General features: G+C 43.7%; 1 protein-coding gene across 5 annotated transcripts in view; it reads right to left on the reverse strand.

The window, feature by feature from the left end:
* LOC147611673 (uncharacterized) overlaps positions 1-22,970 on the reverse strand; it is a 153,446-nt gene that overhangs the window by 45,067 nt on the left and 85,409 nt on the right. For all 5 annotated transcript variants that reach the window (XM_086784715.1, XM_086784713.1, XM_086784712.1 and 2 more), the window contains 3 exons: positions 11,016-11,152; positions 2,597-3,284; positions 1,880-1,992 (listed from right to left, as the gene is read on the reverse strand). In XM_086784715.1, the coding sequence (XP_086640841.1) occupies positions 1,880-1,992; positions 2,597-3,284; positions 11,016-11,152 (938 nt within the window). The remainder of the gene's footprint in view (positions 1-1,879; positions 1,993-2,596; positions 3,285-11,015; positions 11,153-22,970) is intronic.

Consider the following 22,970-nt stretch of genomic DNA (forward strand, 5'->3'; position numbering starts at 1 on the left):
CTCCCTAATGCCACCCAACAGACATGCTTTCTTAGACAAATGGGCTGCCCTCAAGGGCACACAGGCGTACATGGGGGAGGATCTCACTCCAGCATAGGAGGCACACTGGCATGAGGGAATGGTGACAGTTCATGACGCTCATCAAGTGGGCAAGTGGGCTATCTACAAAGATGGCAAGGTCATTATCACTAAGCGCTGTCCCAAATAGGGACACGGGGCTTACATGGCATCATGATGCTCCTCAGTGGTTGAAATCACCTTACATATTGGGGTGATTCTATTCTCTTCCAGCTTATAGCTGTGATTGTTGTATGTTTTTCTCACACTTAATAGAAGTCTCTTTCTGAAAAAAAAAATAATAGGGAAACGGGGATGAGACCAAACACTTGAGGTCAGCAGTATAGAATTGCAATGGCACCTTGTGGTCGAATCCACATGGTTTGAGCGAGATTCTCACACGCAAGGATGTCATTTTCTATACAGAGACTCATCAAAGCCCTGAGAGGGGTTTACCATACATAGCTGCATATGAGTGGGAGTCAGCTTTCCGAGGCGAGACCCACACATCAGGAGGAGTACGTGGCTCAAGAGGGTTAGCTATCCTTTCTAGACCCCATCTCTGACAGATTCTCAGCATCGTCTGGAAGGATGAGGATGCATGGTATCTTTGGGTGCAGCTACGTGACAAACTCATCCACATTGTTTGTGTGTTATTTTGCACCGAGCCACTCCCCTTACGCTGCACAGCATGGCCAGTCATCGTACTTACTATTATATGGGGATATTATTATGTTCTCACAGCTCGGGGAGGTCCTCTCCTGCTTGGGGACTCCAATGCTAGGACGGGGTCCTACTACTCGATCGGGGCGACCCTATCAGACTACAGGAGCTAGACATCATTGACATGGGGTCACAAGACCGTGAGGAGGTCATGGTGTATGGTAGACATTTCTTAGAGCTGGGAGCTGCACATGGTCTTGTTATCTATACCAGGATGTCCCGATGGCTCTCCTCCGATGCCCTCACCTCGTTCCCTTACACAAGAGGTACCAACACCGTGGACTACTTGATGGGATCTCCAGCTTTGGCACACCTTCTCCCCGACTTGTAAAAATAATCCCTAGAAGGGTTTAAACGTTGGAGGAGTGGTGGTATTCCCATGCACGTCTTTTTTTTTTTGGGGGGGGGGGGGGGGGGGGTGGGGGGTGCCTAGGCTTCGTGGGGTGGCTAGGCGGGCAGAGTTTTGGGTCCCTGCCACACACGGACAACTTCTTTGGACCAACATTGTATCAAAGCTAGTCGGATTCGTTGGAGGTCTGCTGTCACGCACCTTGCCTGTGATCCGTCAGGAAGCTTGCTGTGTTGGAGGCATCTGCTTCCGTTACCAGGGCTGCAGTGGAATGGCTCCTCCTGTTGAGGACGGGGGAGGCGATGGGGGCTATTGTATACTCCTCGGGTTGATGGTGAGGCGCCTGTGTGTGAAGTAGCTTGTCGTTTCCATTCGGTGCTGCAGCAGGGTCCTTGTTGGGCAGTTTCGTTAAGGGGGGTATTGGGAAAAAAAAAAAATCCTCCCTCTTTTACATTATTCAGATTGATCATAGTGTAAATTGGGAGATCAAAGCAGCTTTCAAGCCAAAAAGGTTAATGTTATTCTCATTTTCCATCTTTCAATCACCTGGTTCTCCATGTTGTCACAAACATGGGAATTTTCTTACTATCATCGTCTTCCTTTACCAAGAGTCTCATGCACACACTATTCTAATATAATTCATACAAACTTTGCGAAACGAGAACAAAACTGAATCCTTCAGAAAAATATAAACTACATAGAACTAGACAGATACTTGGAACATCGATGGGCATTTGGCATCATGCTTACTTGTAGAGAACCAATGCACAAACAGCAAGAAAGAGGACCGTAAATGGAGGACTTTCCCACTTCTGTAGTTTCCTTACATTGATGGACAGGACTGTAAAAGGCAGCATTAACTCCTGAAGGAATTGAAAAGTTGAAATTAGTTAACCATGAATATTATATTCAAACATAGGCTGTAAATCCATCCTGTTTACATTTGAATAAGTTCCCATATTAATGTTTGAAAAACACAAAGTAAAGTACTTTTTGGTGCTTAATACCTCAAACATGACATTTAAAGACATATTTTGAAAAACAGGCTGGTAAAACCTTGTTTCTCTACATCATACAGCGGCACGCCAAACTGATGTATGAGGGGTACATAAAATACACCGAGAGAGCTTGGAATGTAACAGTTGTCATGCAAATGACTATTCTGCCTGAAATGTCTTCATGTCAAACATGCTAAGTGTATGCACACCGATATGTGTTCACAAATCGACGTGGCAGTCATTGCCAAGACTTGTCATCTCGGTGTCATTCATGCTCCAGGAAACTTTAAGATTTACTGAGGGAACCAAGATGTCTTGATTGGGAAAGCAGTTGTCAAAAAACCTTTCTTCATTACACTTAGTTTGTCCAAGCTTTTCCTTGTAAAGTCATATGAGCTTAATTAAAACATGGCGAGAAGTAGCGAACTCAAAACATTACAAAAGAAAAAACGTGGGTCTGTGCAATTACCTTAAAAAGGTCAATATTACTAGGAATGCCCTTCACTAAAGCTCCGTCAATTGTGGCTTTGGTCTGCTCTAACATCTGGCTTTGATCCTTGCAAACCTTTACTGCCCTGTCAAGATAAGTAAGATCTCCAACAAGAAGGTCCTTCCTTACAATCAATCCCTTCCCTCCTGCCTTGTGCTTCCAAAAAGATGAAGACCTTGAGCTTTTCCACGTTGATGACTTCATCCACCTTTGAAGGTAAACAGATCCATCCACATCTACAACATGAAGGCCAGTCCCAATTGCATCCGTAGCGTGTGTATCGTCTTCTGAGAATCTGTTCATGTCTTTATGGTTTGCTTCAAGATGGCCACCCCAAAACCCTACAGCCAAGGTTTGTTTCACAAGTTCACCACATGGAGCATTTGTCAAGTGTGAGAACTGCAGCAGCCTTCCTGGATGTTCCAGCAATCTGCCTAATGTTGACTGTACAGCCTGAACTCTGGCAATCCCATTGACTGCAGATGCAACTGCCCTTTTGCAGCCATGCTGAGACCCGTATACATGAGGAAGAAAAGGATCATCAACCGCTGGACCGTATTCAGAGATAAATGAATAGACAGAAAGTATTTCCTCTATGAATGCAAACCAAACTTCCCGCCGTCCATCCCCAGAAAAATCAATAAATTCCAGTATCCATTGTTCAGATCTGATTCGAACAACATTTCAGAGTCTAATCAAAAGTATTGAGCCTTAATAAGTACAAACTCAGAATTATTATTCAATTTGAGAGCATTTCAACAAAACCATCTAGGTACATTCAGAACAGATCCATGATAAAGCACACCCTATGCACACACATGAACGCCAAACATAGAACATCATAACTTTCATGCATCTAAGCCATATCTTACCAGAATTGCCAAGCCCCTCATAGCCGTTTATTTTCCCATTCGGATCACCAAGACCCCTCATAAAACCTTGCAAGGCTCATTCACTGCTATGTTAATGAGTAGGCCAGTAACCATGACAGGTTGATTGACAATCTAACAACCACATTCTCAGATCACTCGCCTGTTGTCCTCACCTTGGATAGCCGCTGGAAGCCTGGTTGGTAGCAGACCCATGGGCAGCCTTCTCCACAACCCACACATTGAATAGATTTGGCCAAGAGAAGATCCTTTCATTAGTTAAAGAAAAAGCCTGCCGTTATTTTTTTGCAGGAAAAGCAGGCTGCAGCCATCTATAGAGGTTACATCAGAGGGAAAGGGAGGAAGGCACACCCTCAGCCTGCCAGTGTGGCTGGGGGCAGCAGGGGTGCCATCCATGGACTGCAATAAAATTTCTCTACCCAGGTGGGCAGTATAATCAGAGAAAGGAAGTCACCCTTGTTTGGGAGGGGGGGGGGGGGGGGGGGGGGGGGGGGGTATATCGAGGCACTTCCACTCTCCTGGCCACGCTGCACATGAACAAGAGGGCCATTCTCCCAAAGCCATAGATGCCAAGATGCAACGCCTATGATCTTGAGAGGAGGGTGGTTGATGGACCACTTCCATCCTTGGCGCCCCACAACTCGGATCCTCTGCAGGGGGGGTTGGGAGGTCATAGTTGGTGGCCCCAAGGACCAACCTTGAAGGTGCTGATAATGTTGCCATGGGAGAAGCCAAAAACACGAGTGGCACACGTGTACAAGTGTTGGACACCATCCACGGGGCATCCAGGGGATCCTTTAGAGGGAGGAGCCAGTCCGTGGGAATGGTGGTGTTGATGTTGACGATCATGGTGGAGATCCCTAGAAGGCGAGCCTCTTGAGTCTGCTCTGGCAGAGGCGACGGAGACCTCACCAAGTGCGCCAAGTCTAGGCCGGCCTCTCGCATGGGCGACCCCACAAGAAATGAGGCTGGGCACCCACCAAGTGTCCAGAAGGTGTTGTCCTGTGTTTGGACATACCGAGGCTAGTGTTAAGAGACCAGCTGGACACAGTCTATATAGCAGTGTGAACTGGTCATTGGGCTATATAGCTGGGATTGTGGCTCATTTGTATGCGTTCATGTGTGGAACTCTACCTTGGGAGAGGGGCCTCCCAAGGGACCAAGCTTGCGGTTAGCCCACTGGTTAGCCGTACTGGTGACAATTGCACGGACCGGGGGTGCGTGGTATGGGATGTGCATGCCTTGAGGGTGCCGGCTTGCTAGGGTTGTGTTGGTCTTAAGCTCGGGGGTGGCTTACCATTGCATGTGGTTTGGAGCCTATGGTTGGGTGGCAAGTGCTAGCCGAACCCCCGTTTTATCCCTTGTTCGCACGTTCGTGTATTGATTAGATGTGCATGATTGCAGTGGCTTGGACACGCTTCTCCGGCATACAATTGTGAGTAATCAGTCTCAGGCGGACACACGTGTAAGTGGACTCTTACTTGGGGCATATTTAATTTAATGACTAATGCTTTGAATCATGCCTTAGTGTTGGTTTAATTTATTGTTGAATAGAGAGCACTTTGATGTATGGTTTCTAAGTGTATGATTAATGTAACAGGAGCTTTGGAAAACCATTTAAAATAGCCATCTAATGGACATTTGAATGGTTGAAACAAAAGAATTTAAATGGCAGTTTAATGTGGTTGCTAGTCTTAGTGTAAAATGAGCCCTAATGTAGGCATAAGGTTCTCTGTACAGTCTCCAAGAAAGTCAGCAAATTCATGAATTTTTTGTAAGAGAATAAGGTGAGAAAATTTGGTTTAAATGATTGACTAACAAAGTTTTGTAAACCCAAGGTTATTCGTTTGGTTTAAAAACCAAAGGTCTAATGTCTTATACACCCTGCTGTGTGAGAGAATGGACTCATTTGGTGTTCATAAGAGTGTGGAGGAAAGAAGGGTGGACTTGTACACACCTATTTTGCATTTGGAGAGGCAATTAGTTGTCTCTATCATGGGAAATGCAAGGAAATGATGTGGAGTACCTTTTGCTTAGCCCGGTGGTCCAGGGGATTCCTCCATCTTTATCCAATGGATAAAATTGTGTATTTAGGCATTGGAAAATTTGAATTTTGTTGCATAGATAGGTGTGGGGATCTTTGTCTCAAGCTTTGTGAGAAAGAAAGAAAGAAACTTTTATTACCGTCTTCAAAAGACCACTAGGTCTATGAGACAAAAAAAAGGTGTTACAAAGAAGTGTTACACTGATCCTGGTAAAACAGAAAAATAAAACACTGGAAAAGACTACTAGCTACAAATACAAGTAGTATCCTCAGGGATACATCATCAGGATCTAAAAGGAGGCATGAGAAATTGAGTTGGAGAGGAGAGGAGCTTGGATAACTTCCCAGAAAGAACAGCTTGCTTGTTGTTGGAACTATATATATAGATGTGCTCTATATATAGATGGGTCTCCTCTATATATGCTCAATCTCTCGTGTGTATTGGACACACCTTTGGGGATGCATATGACGTGTCTCTCTCGTGTCTCTCTCTCTCTCATGTTGGTTTAACATGGTATCAGAGCTATGGTTCTACCTGAACCTAGAGATCTCTACAGGTCAAAGTCTATCAGAGAGGTTTGTGTGACTCTCGTCTCCATACAAAGGAACTCTGCGTTTCTGGTTTGAAGAAATAAAAAGCAAGGCGGGAGAGACGCAGACATGTTAGGTCTCACAACGCAGCATGGCACACCAAACAGGGCACCAACAAGCATCGAAACCGACAACCTCCCGCAGCCACAAGCTCTTAGCTTCTCCACTAGCCAAAGAAGCACACGTGGAACGCGGACAGAGAGCAGCCTGCGCAACAGTAGCATCGTCAGCCCGACGCATCAGCAGCATCGTCAGCCCGAATCGTCACGTCAGCCTGCGCAACCGAATCGTCACACGCGGACGTCCAACAAGATGAATCGTCACGCCGCTGAGGAAAGAAAAAGCACCAATAGCATCGTCAGCCTACGCAATAGCAGTAGAGCCCGAATCGTCACACGCGGACGTCCAACAAGATGAATCGTCACGCTGAGGCCGAATCGTCACGTCAGCCTACGCAACAGCAGCATCGTCAGCCTGCGCAACAGGTAGGTATGATGCTCCGGGTTATGCTCCGGGTTATGCTCGCCAGGAGCTCCAATAAAAATAAAGAATTAAAGGATACTGTGGCTGGACTATCCCGTTTCGTGCGTGCATCTGAGTAGATGCTCCGGGTTATGCTCTCCAGGAGCTCCAATAAAGACAAAGAATCAGAGGATGCAGTAGCCCTAGCAAACACATCTACGGATATGGAAAGAAAACGTGCTCCGGGTTATGCGATTCGTCTCAAGGCCAACCTCACAAGAGCACACGCCAGACTTGAAATTGTCATAGGGTTTCTACTCTCATCACAGCTTTGAGAGCCCTTCTGCCACCATCGCTGGTGTGCAGGTGAAGGTTTCTGTGCAAACGGGTCCCTATTCGATGGACTGAATTTTTCTTGTCTACAACTACTCGATCATGCCATCTCAGTGCGGACAAGGTCTTGAAAGCACAAATTTTACAAAGACAACAGGGATGATGCTTTCTTCATGAACGTGCTGTTATCCTCAGCACCATGGATTTCCACCGTTATCTTCAGGTTTGTCATGCCTTCTGTTTCCATTGCTATTCTCTTGTTCTGTAAGAAAGAATATTTCCTACTTCATCACTTTCATGTTTCTGCACTTGCTTGCATGTGCATCTATGTGCGTGATGATGCACACGGGTCAGCACAAGTTCAATAGTGTGCATGATTGGGTAACCCCTGAGTGCCATGCGAGGGGTCTTTAGTATCTTATGCAGAAAGGCAAGTTTGTGGACTAGCTTTGAGTCTGATTCTCCAGAAAGGCAAGTTTGTGGACTAGGACAACCATGTAACACGACTTGGATAATCTATATTGGTTAATCATGTTTCCATGGATTGTATCCATGATGCCATGGTGTTGTTCCGTGATGATGGTTGACTACGTTTCCATGGATTGTATCCATGATGCCATGGTGTTGATCCATGATGATGGTTACATGTTTCGTAGATGATGGTTGACTACGTTTCCATGGATTGCATCCATGATGCCATGGTGTTGTTCCGTGATGATGGTTACATGTTTCGTGAATGATGGTTGACTATGTTTCCATGGATTGTATCCATGATGCCATGGTGTTGTTCCATGATGATGGTTACATGTTTCGTGAATGATGGTTGACTATGTTTCCATGGATTGTATCCATGATGCCATGGTGTTGTTCCGTGATGATGGTTACATGTTTCGTGAATGATGGTTAACTATGTTTCCATGGATCGTTGTTCCATGGTGATGGTTATATGTTTCGTAGATGTTCGTCATTCCAAGCTACATGTTTCGTTGATGTTGGTTCACTTGGCTAATCTATATTGGTTGATTGTGTTTCCATGGATTGTATCCATGATGCCATTGTGTTGATCCATGATGATGGTTACATGTTTCGTGAATGATGGTTGACTACGTTTCCATGGATTGTTACCATGATGCCATAGTGTTGATCCATGATGATGGTTACATGTTTCGTAGATGATGGTTGACTACGTTTCCATGGATTGTTACCATGATGCCATGGTTATTGGATGCACCGTGCCTTGGCTTTGGCTCATCAGATTGACTAGGTTTATTTAAGTCTATCAATGTCTTTTGTGGTCGACAATGCAACCATGCAGGTCTAAATGGCTATATGGGTGATCTTGTCTTGCCATGAGAGAGGACAGGGTCAATAGCAGCTCTTTTCATGATCAGAATGATGGTCTGTATCCTTATGTGACTGATCAATGGTGGTCAAGTCTTGGAATTCAATCTATGGCAACTAACAAGAAATTCTGTCGAGCATATTTCCCGAGATGTTTGATTTCTCTTCCCATCATCTTACGAGGTTTACGTTCACGTCATGTCGTCCTGACTACATGTCAAAGGTTTGATTTCTCTTCCCGTCAGAGGTTTGATTTCTCGTCCTATTTGCTTATGAGGTTTATGTTCACATCATGTCATCCTGGCTACATGCTGCCTGCGGGATGTCAAAGGTTTGATTTCTCGTTCCGTCGTCTTATGAGGTTTACTATCCTGATTGTGAATGTCACACGTTTGATTTCTTGGCCTATCATCTTATGGGGTTTACTTTCAAGTACGTCATGTCAGAGGTTTGTTTTTCGTCCCGTCAAAGGTGTCTACATCCTAATTATTGTTTCATGTCAGAGGTTCGCTTTTTCATCATGTCTGGTCATCCTACCTATGGACGTCAGAGGTTTGATTTCTCGTCCTGTCATCTTATGAGGGTTTGATTTCTCGTCCTATCATCTTATGAGGTTTACTTTCATATCATGTCATCCTGGAGGTTTACTTTCATATCATGTCATCCTGGAGGTTTGATCCAAGTTATAGTTGTCTCATTATCTTGACTCATAATATTGGAGGTTTGATCTTATGTCATAGATTTTTCCCATGGCAAAGATATGACTTACTAACTAGAATGAGTGTCATTTTCTATTTTAGTGTTTATTGTGACAGGTCATGACTTCAGAATCATCACAGACTTGCTCATGGTCATCTCGGTGTGATGATCTCATTATTTAGATCTCATAATGTTTATTTGAATTTGTTTCGTATTCTCTAATCTTTGGTACAAGAGTATAGTTATGTGCTCATGGTCATCTTGGTGATGATCTCATTATCCTTTTTATCTCATGACTTAAGAATTGTTATAGTTCCTTGCTCATGGTCCTCTCGATGATGATCTGATCGTTTTATATCATGACTTCGGAATCGTTACAGTTACTTGCTCATGGTCATCTCGACGGTGATGTTGATCTCTCGTTTGATTGGTCTCACAAGGAAGTTGTGCATTTGTTCTTTCTATGGCTTTGAGGAAGTTTGTCTTGTGCGTAAAGAGGACTTTATTGATGCTTAGCATGCTGCTACTGCTCGAGAGACTTTGTAAGCATGCAACTATTTCTCGGTAGCCTTTGCAAGATATAGTTAAAGGTACCATGTGTTCTACTTTTGCTTGTTACATTACAACCATTATTATTTTAAGCATGCAAGCCTCGGTGATTCTGACAGGTTTGGTGAGTTTGTAATTTTGGAGACTTGGTAATCATATCATTAACTATGTCACTTTGACTCATGGCATCTCAGTTAATGATAATCTCTAGTGCCAAGACAATAGTACCTTTTTCATATTCATCTCAGTGCTGCCTTTCCTATATGTTATTTGTATGACACATTTGTGATTTCATATGCGCACATTTTTCATTAGTATCATTTGTATCTATGTTGTCCATAAAGCGGCATCATGACCCGTCTCTTATGGCATTGTGCTTATGTTGTGATATTTTGTATATAACATAATTATACAACTTTCTATTGAGTTTATGATATTATAGATTATGCTGCCCAGATCTGAAGAGAAGGTAAAGACATATCACAAAGACAATGAGATTACAGACTATGTTGCCTGAATTTAAAGAGAATACAAAGACATATCAAAGACAATGACTGAATCTATTTTCTCTTTTAGTTGTAGCTATAAATCATTTAGTTGTTTCTGCAATTTATGTCCGTATCTACATACCGTTTGTATATTACGACATTGTGATTGCATTTCACATTCATAATCTTTCCATAACACTTTACGTGGATTCTCTGTTTTGAGTTTATGATGCTTCTAGGTCATAACAAAGCAGAAGTCGTATTCAATTGATGACTCACAGGAAAAGTTGAACTCAAGCCGATGATTCTAGGTCATAACAAGCAGAAGTCGTATTCAATTGATGACTCACAGAAAAGTTGAACTCAAGCCGATGACACAAATTCTTTCAAGATGTTTTATATCTTTCAAGTGACCCTTTGTGGCCACCATTGTATATTTGGGAGTGATGTAGCTCCTTTGAACAATTCTTTTGTAACTTGAAATAATTTAATATAACAGTAGGTGTATATAGAGCTGTGGGTTTTTCCCTTGAGCCCCCAAGGGTTTTTTTCATCCACAGTTAGAGACCCTTATTTGAGTGGGGGTGTTGGAACTATATATATAGATGTGCTCTATATATAGATGGGTCTCCTCTATATATGCTCAATCTCTCGTGTGTATTGGACACACCTTTGGGGATGCATATGACGTGTCTCTCTCGTGTCTCTCTCTCTCTCTCACGTTGGTTTAACATGGTATCAGAGCACATCTATATATATAGTTCCAACACTTGTGACCTTTTTTACCTGTACCCATACTGGGAGCTCTTGGAAGACGACCTATGGTTGGCCTTCAACAAGAACATCCAGACACTTACCATGCCTCAGAGCCTCTCTGTAGGGCTCATTCATCTAATCCTGAAGAAGAGGCAATCCTCAAGAGATTGTGCACATGTATGTATGCTATGTGCATGTATGATGACGTTTAGAACAGCATTTATCAAGTAGAAACAAAAACCTACTGAGCATCAGACGTGACTGTGATAGCGGAGTCAAAAACTGGTGCACCAAAAGGTCCAATCCTCTTCCTTTGTACAGTCCCATGGCCTCCTTGCAGATTCAACTTCATTGCTTTTTGATGTTGCATTATACCATTGGGCTGCCACAAACGACATTGAGCAAGAGGTTGCGGGGATTAGAACAAAAGAAAATAATTGCATGGTACATCATGTTAAATTTTAGGACTTTGGATTCCTCTATGAGGATATCCTTGTGCTTGCCCACATAAAGTGACTACCCAAAACATACCTAAAGAATAAAGCAAAAAGTATTTGGCCTTAAATCAGACAATGCAGATCATTCTGAAACAATTGGCAAAAGTTTGATGTTACTCAATTAGCCCATTTTCTAGTTATACGTTCTCTCATGGATTCACACCACATGCTTCAGCCACTACAGGGCTACCTTAAAACTTTGTCTTTCTTTCATATGTCTGTTTTGTCTAGGTAGCTAGTTTGATTTATCTTTTTCCATTTTGCAATTACTACATGGATTCATTGCAACACTTTTGATCTCATACACCCTTTGGTCATTATCACGGAACCGCGCCCTAAATAGGGGTGCAAAGTCTATGGGACCATAGATGCATTGAACATGGCCACCTGGAAATGTATTGGGACTTATGTTCAAACACTGCAGGCTTTGCCGAGACGTACACAAATTGTGATGTGATCTTCTACACACACACACACTTTTTTTCTTGTAATACGTTATATTACTAGTGGGAAACCTCCAAGTGGAGGAGAAAACCCACAATCAAAATACATAAAACATGAGGTAAGTTACAAGCCCAACTATCCAACTTTGAGCCAGGTAACATTCAAAAGCAATCAAAGAACACTTGTAGTTGGTGCAAGGGAAGATCTCCAAGGTCAAAAGAATCCTGAAGAGATAAGAAAGGGAATATCTTGTGTGGCAAAGATCAGCTGATTTCTTGCATGATAAATGGACCATAGGGTCCAAAATCTAGTCCATGCAATTAAAGTTATCAAATTCTGGCAAAGTGGGGGAAATGCTACCAAATAGCCAAAAAACATTTGCCAAAAGATCTGCCCACAAATCTCACACGAAGGTATCCTGACAATCTATCCAGAAGAGCATGGGAATAGGGACAAACCATAAAAGATGACAAACTGTCTCACGTGGATGTGAACACCTTCTACAAGATGCAGGAGCAATACGTCTTTTGGCAAGAAAACTACCAACCGGTAAAGCACCAATGAGGCATCTCCAGAAGAAGAATTTCTGTTTGAGGGGTAATGTGCTCTTCCACATCGTCCCCGAAGGCTTGTTAATGTACCATAGTGAATTTCCATGAGCCTGTATCTAAGGTGGAGGAAGAATGCACTGGCTGCAGTCAGATTGTGAAAAGGCACCGCATGGTAGCCTACATTTTGACCCACTAGTATCCAATATTGTAGGCAATGACTCAATTCTAGAGGAGGTATAGGCTGAAAATCATGTAGTAAAGAAGCTATGGTCTTCGGAAGATTTAGTAGCCTCTTGCTCTTTCACAGCCGAGAAAGGCTTATTTCCTTTCTACCCAAGCAGTCAGATATGTTGAGGATGTGCAGAATGATAGGGGCTATGCACTTTCTTTTCCACGATCTATGATACTTTACAATCTAGGTCTACATCACAGACTGATATTGCAGGAACAAGAGGCAAGTGAAACTGAATATAAGCCATTAAAATGGATTGCACTATTCTCAATCTAACATGCAATGGCCAGGTAGATAATTTCCAATATTGAAGTTTAAAATTCAGCTTGTCCAACACCCACTGTCGTTTTCACTTTCGAGAGAAATTCCAGCCCAAAGGATACCCAAGATGTCTGACCATCAATTCTAGTGAGATTATTTGCCCCGGCCAAAGAAAAGAGTGCTAGTCACAATGCTTAAGCGGTAGAAGCTTGGACTTGGCAAAATTAATTTTCAAGCCTGCCGCAAGACCATACAGATCCAGAGCATCCATAATCATTTTAACATGATCTTGAGTATTCCTTGGAAAGAAAAATGAGCCATCCGCATAAGCTTGGCTAACAAAGTGATTTGCATCCGAAATCTGTATGCCATGTAGTTTGTTCTTTGCAAGCAATTTGTCCATTAATGAGAGCATGCGATGAGTAGCTATTGCATTGAACAATGGACAGAGGGAGCAACCTTGTTGCACTAATTTGCATAGAGACCAAATATCTTAAAGACCCTTGTGTAATATACATCGAGGACTTAGCAAAATTAATTTTCAAGCCTGCCACAAGACCATACAGATCCAAAGCATCCATAATTATTTTAACATCATCTTGAGTATTCCTTGGAAAGAAAAATGAGCCATCCGCATAGGCTTGGCTAACAAAGTGATTTACATCCGAAATCTGTATGCCATGTAGCTTGTTCTTTGCAAGAAATTTGTACATTAATAAGAGCATGCAATGAGTGGCTATTGCATTGAACAATGGAGAGAGGGGGCAACCTTGTTGCACTAATTTGCATAGAGACCAAATATCTGAAAGACCTTTGTGTAATATACATCGAGCAGTGCCTCCTTCACAGAGCCAGTAAATAATATTTCTCATCTTAGGCCCAAACTCCATATTTTCCATGACACTGGCAATAAATTGCAATTGTGCTGTATCAAATGCTTTTTGTATGTCTATCTGCATTATGAGTACATCTTGATCAGTATATTTCACATACTCAATGCCAATGTAAGCATTGGCAATGTTATCCATTATTTGCCTTCTGGCACATAACCATATTGTGCAAGGTGTAGATCCTCATATAAGATGCATGTCACGTGCACCCATGCACTGTGGTATACGGTGACAAATTGGCTCATCAACAGTGCAAGAAACATGTACAAAAGTAGTACCTTGATAGGATATTTTGATGTATGCCGTAACCCCTTTGTGAGCCCCAATCCGGGATATGTCAAGCACGAGCTACGTAGGTCAGTCTCCCAGCCATAGAGGTCTGTCAGGTCAATCCTAGAATTCAGCAAGTAAGTCTTCATGTAGATGTCAACCTTAGGTTAGTTGCATAAGAGCATGCTAGATGTAGGGGCCAGCTCTAAGGCCAGCCCAAGGCCTACCCAAGGGGACAGCCTTGCGAGGGGTGTAAACACCCTTAGCCACCCTCTCTACCCAGTTGGCAGCCCTTATGAGGGCTTGGGCAGCAGTCGACCACGCCAGTTGGCGCAGTTGGCCAGTAGAGACAGGACAAGCCCACAACCAGCCGCCAACATTTAATGCAAATCTCAGTCGTGGAAAATATTCAGCAAGCCAACAGCCTTTCTGCCAGCCGACCAGCACCGTGAGGTTATATAAAAAGGCAAGCCATCATCAGTCCATAAATCATCAGATAAAATCAGAGTTCTCAAGTAAACAATCCAGCATGTGTGCTTAGGCCCTCAGCCTTTGCATACTTTCAGCATTCTTGTGCTTTTCTGCCCAACGAAATCGAAGCTCTGTCTCTTCCAGAGTTTTCAGCACACCAACCCTCAGTCTCGGGCCGATGTATTCTCTCAAAAATAGCTTCACAGTCGCCTCAAGCTAATGCACAGTTCTTCCCAACGTTTGGTCACTTTGTCCTTGCGTTTGGCGGTCAGTCAGTCAATAACTCCGCTCAGTCTTGTGGACACAATTCAGCTTGTTTTTAGTTCTCCAAAAGAAATAAAGCAAATACTCCTTCTATTCAGTTCTCTAGAAGAAATAAAGCAAATACTCCTGCTTGCAAGGGGGGCCCTTTAGAGGGTAATTTGGGACCCCATCTGGTGTCATCTCAACTACATCTTTCAGATTCATGTATGTTGTTTAAAGGATTGCTAAAGACTCGCTAAACTCAGGTTTAAAGAAGCCACATTGTTTCACATTGTACTAGCTTGGCGTATGCTACATTGGTATCAAAGCTTGGGACGTGATTCAACCCAGCAACCTAGGGTAAGATCATCTTGTGGATGGTAAAGTTGAGATCGGGAAAAACCACTCGCCCATCCACCATGGCATCAAGCTCCGAAGACATTACTAAAGAAGAAGAACCATTTGAAGAAACGCTTCTGCAAAAAGAAGAAGAAGACAACCAGAAGTTAAAGGAGCAGCTAAGGCAACTCCTGATTCAACTTGAAAGAGTCCAAATGGAAAAAAACTGGTAGAATTACAGGTAACCTTGGCTCAACAAGAGACACCCAAAGAACAAAGTTTCTCAATGGAGCAGTGGTGTCGATGGATAACTGAAAAAGAAGAGCGAGACCGTGAAGCAAGACTAGCCGAACAGCTGGCAGAGAAAACCAAACGCAAGGTCAAAGAGAAGCGGCTGCAGAGAGAGCTCGAAGGGAAGGCGAATCATGAGCAACAAGCCCGAGAAGACTTGAGGGACCACTTCCAATAGACAATGCGGACTTTGATAACGTCTTTCCACTCTTCTCAGACCTCCACAACCCTAGCCATAACTTCTACAACCATCATCTGTGCCTCATCGAACTTCACCAAGTATGACGGAAGTGCCACCATTCGGTTGTGACCCAATTCATCCACCAGCTTGTTGCCCATTTTCCACTTTCCAAGGTTACAGACCTCCAAGATAAAGTCCATCCGGCGGCTCCACAGCTCACAGGTGATGTAGTCACTTGGTGACAACATTGGTCCGGTTTGTACACAGATTCCTACACTGGCTTACCGGATTATGATTGGGATGCCTTCATGTCTGATCTGAATACAAGGTTTTTACCTCCGCAGTACATGACGAATCTTGAAGATGAGTTCTACAAACTCACCTAGAATGGTTCCCCTTTGCTCACCTACTCCAACAAAGTGATCACATCAACTCAACAATTGGGGAACTCTGAGGAGGAAAAGCTGAAGCAGTTTATTCAGAGATTGGATCCCAACATTTGGTTCCCCGTTTGATACTTCAAACCCCAAAGTTACGATGACAGGGCTTTGACTCTTGCACAGAACCATGAGATGATGCTCAATGGAGGCAAGCCCAAGACCGCTCCAGTTGCCTCCAAACCTCAGCAGACGCAGACCACCAAGTAGTACTGGAAAAGAGCGACAAGATGGACCCAAGAAGATCCTTGAAGAAAAGATCAAGGAGGTCCTTACCGGAGGATTCTTAAAGTCAGATGAGAAGGAGCGGTACTTCAAAGAGAACCATTGTTTTTTCTACCACCACACATGACATGCAAAGGAGGATTGGCAAACCCACAAAGATCACCGATATTCACCCTCTGGGTCGCGGATACTACCAGGTTGAGTTCGACTCGCCATCGACTTCAGACTGAGTCATGCAGCTGAGTCCCCTTGCACTGCCTACGGTGTAGGCCCTCTTTGCACGGTGGCAGCACGGCTTGGATCCAGCATTTGACCCATTGGCTGGTGTTTCGGGCTTCCTAGTGACAGTTTGTTGCCCAGGCCTTAGGAAGGAGTATCTTCCTCTTCTCCCACTCTACTCCTGAAAGTATGGCCGTGCCACCTCCAAGTCTGTCCTCTGTTGCCTCTATCATGTTATAGTCACCGCCCAAGCACCAAAAGTCAGCCTGGGGGAGGGCTTGCCGTACTAAGCTCCAAAAGAGGGCTCTACCTGGCAACAACGTTCAGAGCATAAACGTTGAGGTAATGGTAATGGTAATGGTAATCCACTGTACACGTCCCGAGACAATGACTCCTGAGGCAATCATCGCTGGCAGCAGTTGCTCACTAACAGATATACACACCCCTCCTTGCGTCCCTGAGGGGCCGAAGGATGGGGACCAAAAAGTGTGACTCCTACTTGGAAGAATCTTCCGACATCTGCACGTGTGCCCCTCTGAGAGATGATGCTTCTGGAGGAAAAGAATGTCTATGGGTGTCATCATTTTGGGCATCTCCAAAATTAATGTGTGTGCATGGGCTTTGGATGCCCAAAAGATCAAGAATGTACAAGCTTTGGGAATGGGTCATTATCCAATACAGAGGACCAAGTGTTCGTAGCATGGTCGAGGCACTGGAGATGGTTTCTTGGACACAGAAATGGGTTTTGGAGTTGAAGTATCAAGTGGAAAGTATGCATGGTGAACTCTTGAGGATTTGGGGGAGATCGAGCAATGAAACAGGTCTCTACATGGTGCTTACATGTATTTCTCATGTGGTGGAACACAAAGAGATCACCTCCTAAATTTTAGGGTAAGTTGCTATTTTTGGTAATCGCCGATGGAATTTCCCTTCGTGTCATTACCTCCGGAATTCGATAGAGATTGAGTATTGCCAAAGCGCCGATGTGAAATTAGCTATCATCTGGGATATTTTTAGAGCTAAAGATTGTGGAATTTTCGGCCTTTGGATTTCAGACATGTGGCAGATAAGAGGATAAAAGTGAGACAAGTGTCCTCACACTTTTCAATTCAGCTCTACACATGGCATTGTAGCATTTTCTTGCTTATTTGAACATGAGAGAGTTATCTCTTGGTCGAGTTTGAGCTTCAAGCAGGTTTTTGGAAGCTGAAAACTCTGATTTTTCTCCATTTCTCTTTGTTTCTAAGCCCACCATAGCCATATCCGGCTTGGGGAAGATGATTTTCACTACTCTACACCATCTTGCACACCCCGATGGCTGTTTTTTCAACAAAACAGTCCTAAAGCTTGCTGAAATTTCTGGTTTTATGTGATATACAGGCTGTTATAGTAGTTTGTGCGCTCATGGATGAGCCACATGGGCTGGTTTACACGTTATGGCGCTCATGGATGCAACATACAAGTTGTTAAACAGGGTCATGAGCTCGTGGATGAGCCACATGGACTGGTTTACAGGATTATGAGTTGGTGGATGAGCCACATGGGCTGGTTTACAGGTTTATGTGCTCGTGGAACAGCCATATAGACTGTCATAGAAGTTTATGCGCGTATGGAAGAGCCATGTGGGCTGTTATACATGTTTGTGCGCCTATGGAAGGACATGTTGGATAGTCATATTGGATGAAGGACAGGTTTATAATTGTATATGGATAATCCGACATCTCCCATGGGGAGAGTAAGGCCCTCAAAGCTTGTACATGTTATATTTCTCTGAATGTGTCCCAAGATAAGATATCTGGCTGTCACCATTTGGCCACCCGAATGGGTCACTCTTGCTTTCACAATATGTACATATTGGATTGGTGTCCATAGCTTATGGAAGGTGCCTATGCATGTGATTGACACGTGTCATGCTGTATAGTTGGATATGATATTCCGCTGGGACTTGATGTTATCATGCCCGGAATATCTGGAGGACTTGGCTTTCTGCTCGGACTTGTGCCTTTGTGTACATGCCCGGAAACGCCTGGAAGACTTGGCTTTCCGCTGGGACTTGTGCCTTTGTGTACATGCCCGGAAACGCCTGGAGGATTGGCTTTCCACTGGGTCTGGTATTGCGTATACTTGCCTGGAAACGCCTGGTCTTATATGGTTTCATGAACGGAAATTGCTCATGCCAATGCTGCATTGCATAGCATCTTTATGTGCTTGCCTGCAAATGAAATTGCATGCTGTTTTCATGCCTGCATGACCTATGTGTAGTTCCAGGTAAGGGAACGCCCGCCCGTGAACCGTGCGTGTGAAACTGTCTGCTGACATGGTTGTGTGGCATGTGAACAGGTGGTAAGTATTACCCAATCTAGGCTCAAATAGCCCTTAGGACTTAGCCAATATTTATAAGTGAGTGCGTTCCCATTTCATTAAAGTTTGGGCGCCCAAAAGTCACTTATAAATTATGACCGCCAAGTTCACACTCACTGAAGTCCCGAGCGGACAAAACTCAATGTCCAGGACCTGATCCTCCCCTTTTACTCATAAATGGACATCTCCCCATGTCCCTTCACCTGATTGGACCCCAATTCACTTACTTATTAAGAGAAATTCGTGTTTTCTCTTCATGAGGATTTTTGGAGGCTGAAAACTTTGTTTTTCCACCATTTCTCTCCATTTCCAAGCTCTCCATAGCCATACCCAACTTGCTAGGGTGTTTTCCAAGCTTCCAAGAGTGTTTCCAAGTGCTAATCACTCTCCTTCTCACTCCCAATGACTGAAATTCAGCAAAACAGCTCTCATTTTTGCTGTAATTTCTGGTCTTTTTGCTGAAAACCCTAATTTCAGCCTTCCTTTCTCAAGTTGAACCATAGGGGAAGCTTTCCCAAGGTTCCCTTCATCCTTTTGAAGACTTTTGTCGCGAAGGATTGCGGCAAATCGAAGATATCAACACTTCTAAAGCTTCCAACGCGAAGGCTTCCGCTTGCAACAACTTCTATGAAGACTGGTAAGGTAATTGGACAATGTATTGTCATTACTTACTCAGTAGAAGGGCAGGACTCCTTGTTTAGCCGCCCTGTGTAGTATTTCTCTTGTCCTATGTGCTCTTGAAGATGTTGCTACCTTGCTTGGTAGAACATAGAGCCAATGGTAGAGAATATGGGCACTGAAGTCGGGCCGGGCATCAAGGCAGCTCCTTGGTGATCTACATCGACACACCATTGTTTTCTAAATGCTGAATTTCATATGCATTGGCATGGAGGATTTGGCAATGGATGCCCGTGAAGCTATGTATTGAATTTCTCCAGTAGTAATACAATTTACTCAAGGGAGGGGTTGGCCGTTCCGGCTCATTGTGTGTCTCTTGTCAATTCAGCAATTTACTTCTTGTATATGAGCAAGTGTCCTTCAAATCTTAGTGTATTTAAGTGTATTGATTAGCATTATGTTCAACCAAGTTACATTGGTATCAGAGCATACGGTTCTCTTTCACTTCTATCGTGAGAGACGAGCACCGTAAACACTAGCTATCTCTACACTTAAAACATTATGGACAACCATACAATGAATGTTGGAGATGCTAATACAAGAGACAGGGACAATGAAATGCATGGCTCCAATGCTTTACAGGATGAGCAAACTCATGTGGTGCACCATAGGGAACATGAATACGTGGGACAGCGGTCCCGTGGCAAAGAGAAGATGCAAGAAGAAGAGTCCATAGTCTTGAGGGCTGAACTTACTCGTATGCAGGCTCTTCTCCATGCACAACAACAAGAATTGAATCTCTATCGCCGCGAGGATCCATTGGTACATGATCGTTTGAAGGCCAAGAAAGCTGAATCTTATATGGATCATGCAATGGCAATGATTGCTCAAGAGTTGCACATGCAACCGAGGGATGCAGCACGTGCATACTTGGCTCGTACCGAGGATGCCTATGCAGAAAAGGCAACCATCCCACATGTCTTGGAATCCCCACAAGTGCCCGAACAAGAAGTTATGTCTAAGAGGATGAATCTCCATGCTATGGGAGAGGAACAATCAGTGACTTCACGCCATGCAGGAATATCTCATGTAGCCCGTGAAGGATACAATGTTTATGGCAGTGGTCAAAATGTATGTCAAATGCCATTGCCGGTTGAAAATGTACATGCACAACACATGCAACATGGGCTGCAATTTTCTGTTGGTGCAGGTATTCCGCGTATCTCTCATGCCACTCATGCCTTCGAGTGTGCTCGTGAGGGAGAAGCTATGGCTGAAAATGTATCAATGCATGTTGAGGGGCCAGTCATGCCTCATGCTTACAGGGCACATGTATCTATGCCTTATGCATCACCTTTTGGTCCAAAAATGATGCCAATTACAGGGACTGTCCCAATGGACAAACATGGGGGAAAACATGTTAAGATGCACACACATGCATCAAAGTCTCGTGACTTCAAAGCCGGAGACAAATCTGTGAAGTTTGACACATATCATGGGAAATACGATGCATCAAAGGCACTTGCTTTTATTGCCCAGTTTGATATTGCTTTCAGTGATGAGGATTTCACTCAGAAATCCATGATCCGGCATGTAAGCATGTTCATGAAAGGCACTGCTGCCCATTGGTGGCTCACGGAGAAGCTCTCACCGAATCCCGTTAGATCATGGGAAGAGTTCAAGGAGAGGTTTTATGCTCAATTCTTGCCTCCCAATGCATTGAATGAGATAACAATGAAGTGGGATTGGGTAAAGCAAAATGAGGGGGAATTGGTAAATGCATATGTACAAAAGTTTTGGAAAGTGCTTTTGGAGGTGTCTCCATTTATGCATGTCACCGAGGCGGAAAGGAAGAGAAGGTTTCAATCGGGATTGCAACCCGTGTACAAAGCGGGATTACAAATTTATCCTGGTCATACCTTACACCAATTAATCGCAGCCACCACCGCCACCGAGCAATTGGAACTCAAATTGAGTCGATCCAATAAGGCTAAACCCTCATTTCAAGGCAAAGAGAGGGCTGTCCAAAACCTGCAAAATGATGGACAGCCACCTAAAAGGGACCAAAACCAAGCCAAATCAGGTCCAAATGCTGAAAATAAGTTTGCTAAAAAGGCGCTCTTATAAGCCGGCAAACTTTGGTCTTAGTGCTGAGAAGGAGGAGCAATATATGCGTGAAGGCAAATGCTTTACTTGTGGCAGCACTGAGCACATGGCAAGAGCATGCCCAAATAAGAAGAACAAAGCTGAAAATGCTAATGTACCGAAGCCTAATGTGCATATGGTTCCGGATGTACAGGGCAACACTTCACATGATAGCAAAGATAGGGTTGTATGTAAAGCTTGGGGACAGCTTAAAGATCAGCCCGCTTTATTCATGTTTGATGATTGTGCATCGGAGAATTTCATATCCACTCAGATGGCAGTTGCTTTGGGTATTGAAGTGGAGGACATGGGTTCTCAAATTGAAGCAGGGGCTGCCTTTGTTGGTAGAGAAGTGCAGGTCATGCCTATTTTTGGCAAGTTGCGCATACACATTCAAGGCTATGTGGATCATGAGGATTTTTTTGTGGCGCCTTTGAATGGCTGTGATGTATTGCTTGGAAAGCCTTGGCATACACGTATTGATCCGTGCAAGGCTTACAAGACTAACAAAATCACCTTCATGCATAAAGGCCGAGAACATGTAACTGATGCTGGTGAAGAGGGTGATACCATTCCCCTTGTATCTCATGTACAAATTAAGAAAGTAATGAAAAAGAGTATTTTCGTACTTGATTTTTGTACGAGATCCTGTTGAGAAAAATACTGTACATGTAAACACTCTTTGTAATGATAGGCTGAAATTTTTGCAAGAGCACAATGATTGTTTTGCTGATGAGTTACCACCTGTACGACCGGAAGATCATCGCATTGATCTTGTGCCGGGTAGCTCACCACCTAATAGGCCAGCCTATCGTGTAAGTGCATCCCAAAAAGAGGAGATCATGAAGCAAGTGAATGAGCTTCTTGAGAAGGGTTTGGTTCAGCCAAGCTCTTCTCCATATTGTTCACCCGTCCTCTTGGTTCAAAAGAAGGATGGATCCTTTCGTATGTGTGTGGATTATAGAGCTTTGAATAAGCTTACTATCAAGAATCGGTTTCCGATTCCACGCATAGACGACATCCTTGACAAGTTGGATGGATCGGCATGCTTTAGCCGAATTGATCTCAAGAGTGGATATCATCAAGTGCGTGTAGTGCCTCAGGATGTACACAAAACTGCTTTCAGGACAGCATTTGGGCTTTATGAGTATCTTGTTATGCCTTTTGGTCTTACAAATGCCCCGGCTACATTCAATAGAATGATGGATCGCATATTCCGTGGGTACAGGAAATTTACAGGTGTCTTCTTTGATCACATACTAGTCTTCTCGAAGACCGAAGAAGAGCATAAAGCTCATTTGGCGATTGTTTTTGAAGAGCTCCATAAGCATAAACTCTTCATCAATGCAAAGAAGAGTGAGTTCTTCTTGTCAAAGATACATTATCTTGGGCATATTGTGTCCAAAGATGGAGTGCGGATGGATCCTGCAAAGATTGATGCAATTCGGAATTGGCCCGAATTGAGTTCAATGCATGAGATCCGTAGTTTTCTTGGATTATGCTCGTACTACCGCAGGTTCATTCG

Source organism: Cibotium barometz, chromosome 47 (genome assembly GCF_041138505.1).
Source record: "Cibotium barometz isolate CiBa-2024 chromosome 47, ASM4113850v1, whole genome shotgun sequence".
NCBI classification, from domain to species: domain Eukaryota; kingdom Viridiplantae; phylum Streptophyta; class Polypodiopsida; order Cyatheales; family Cibotiaceae; genus Cibotium; species Cibotium barometz.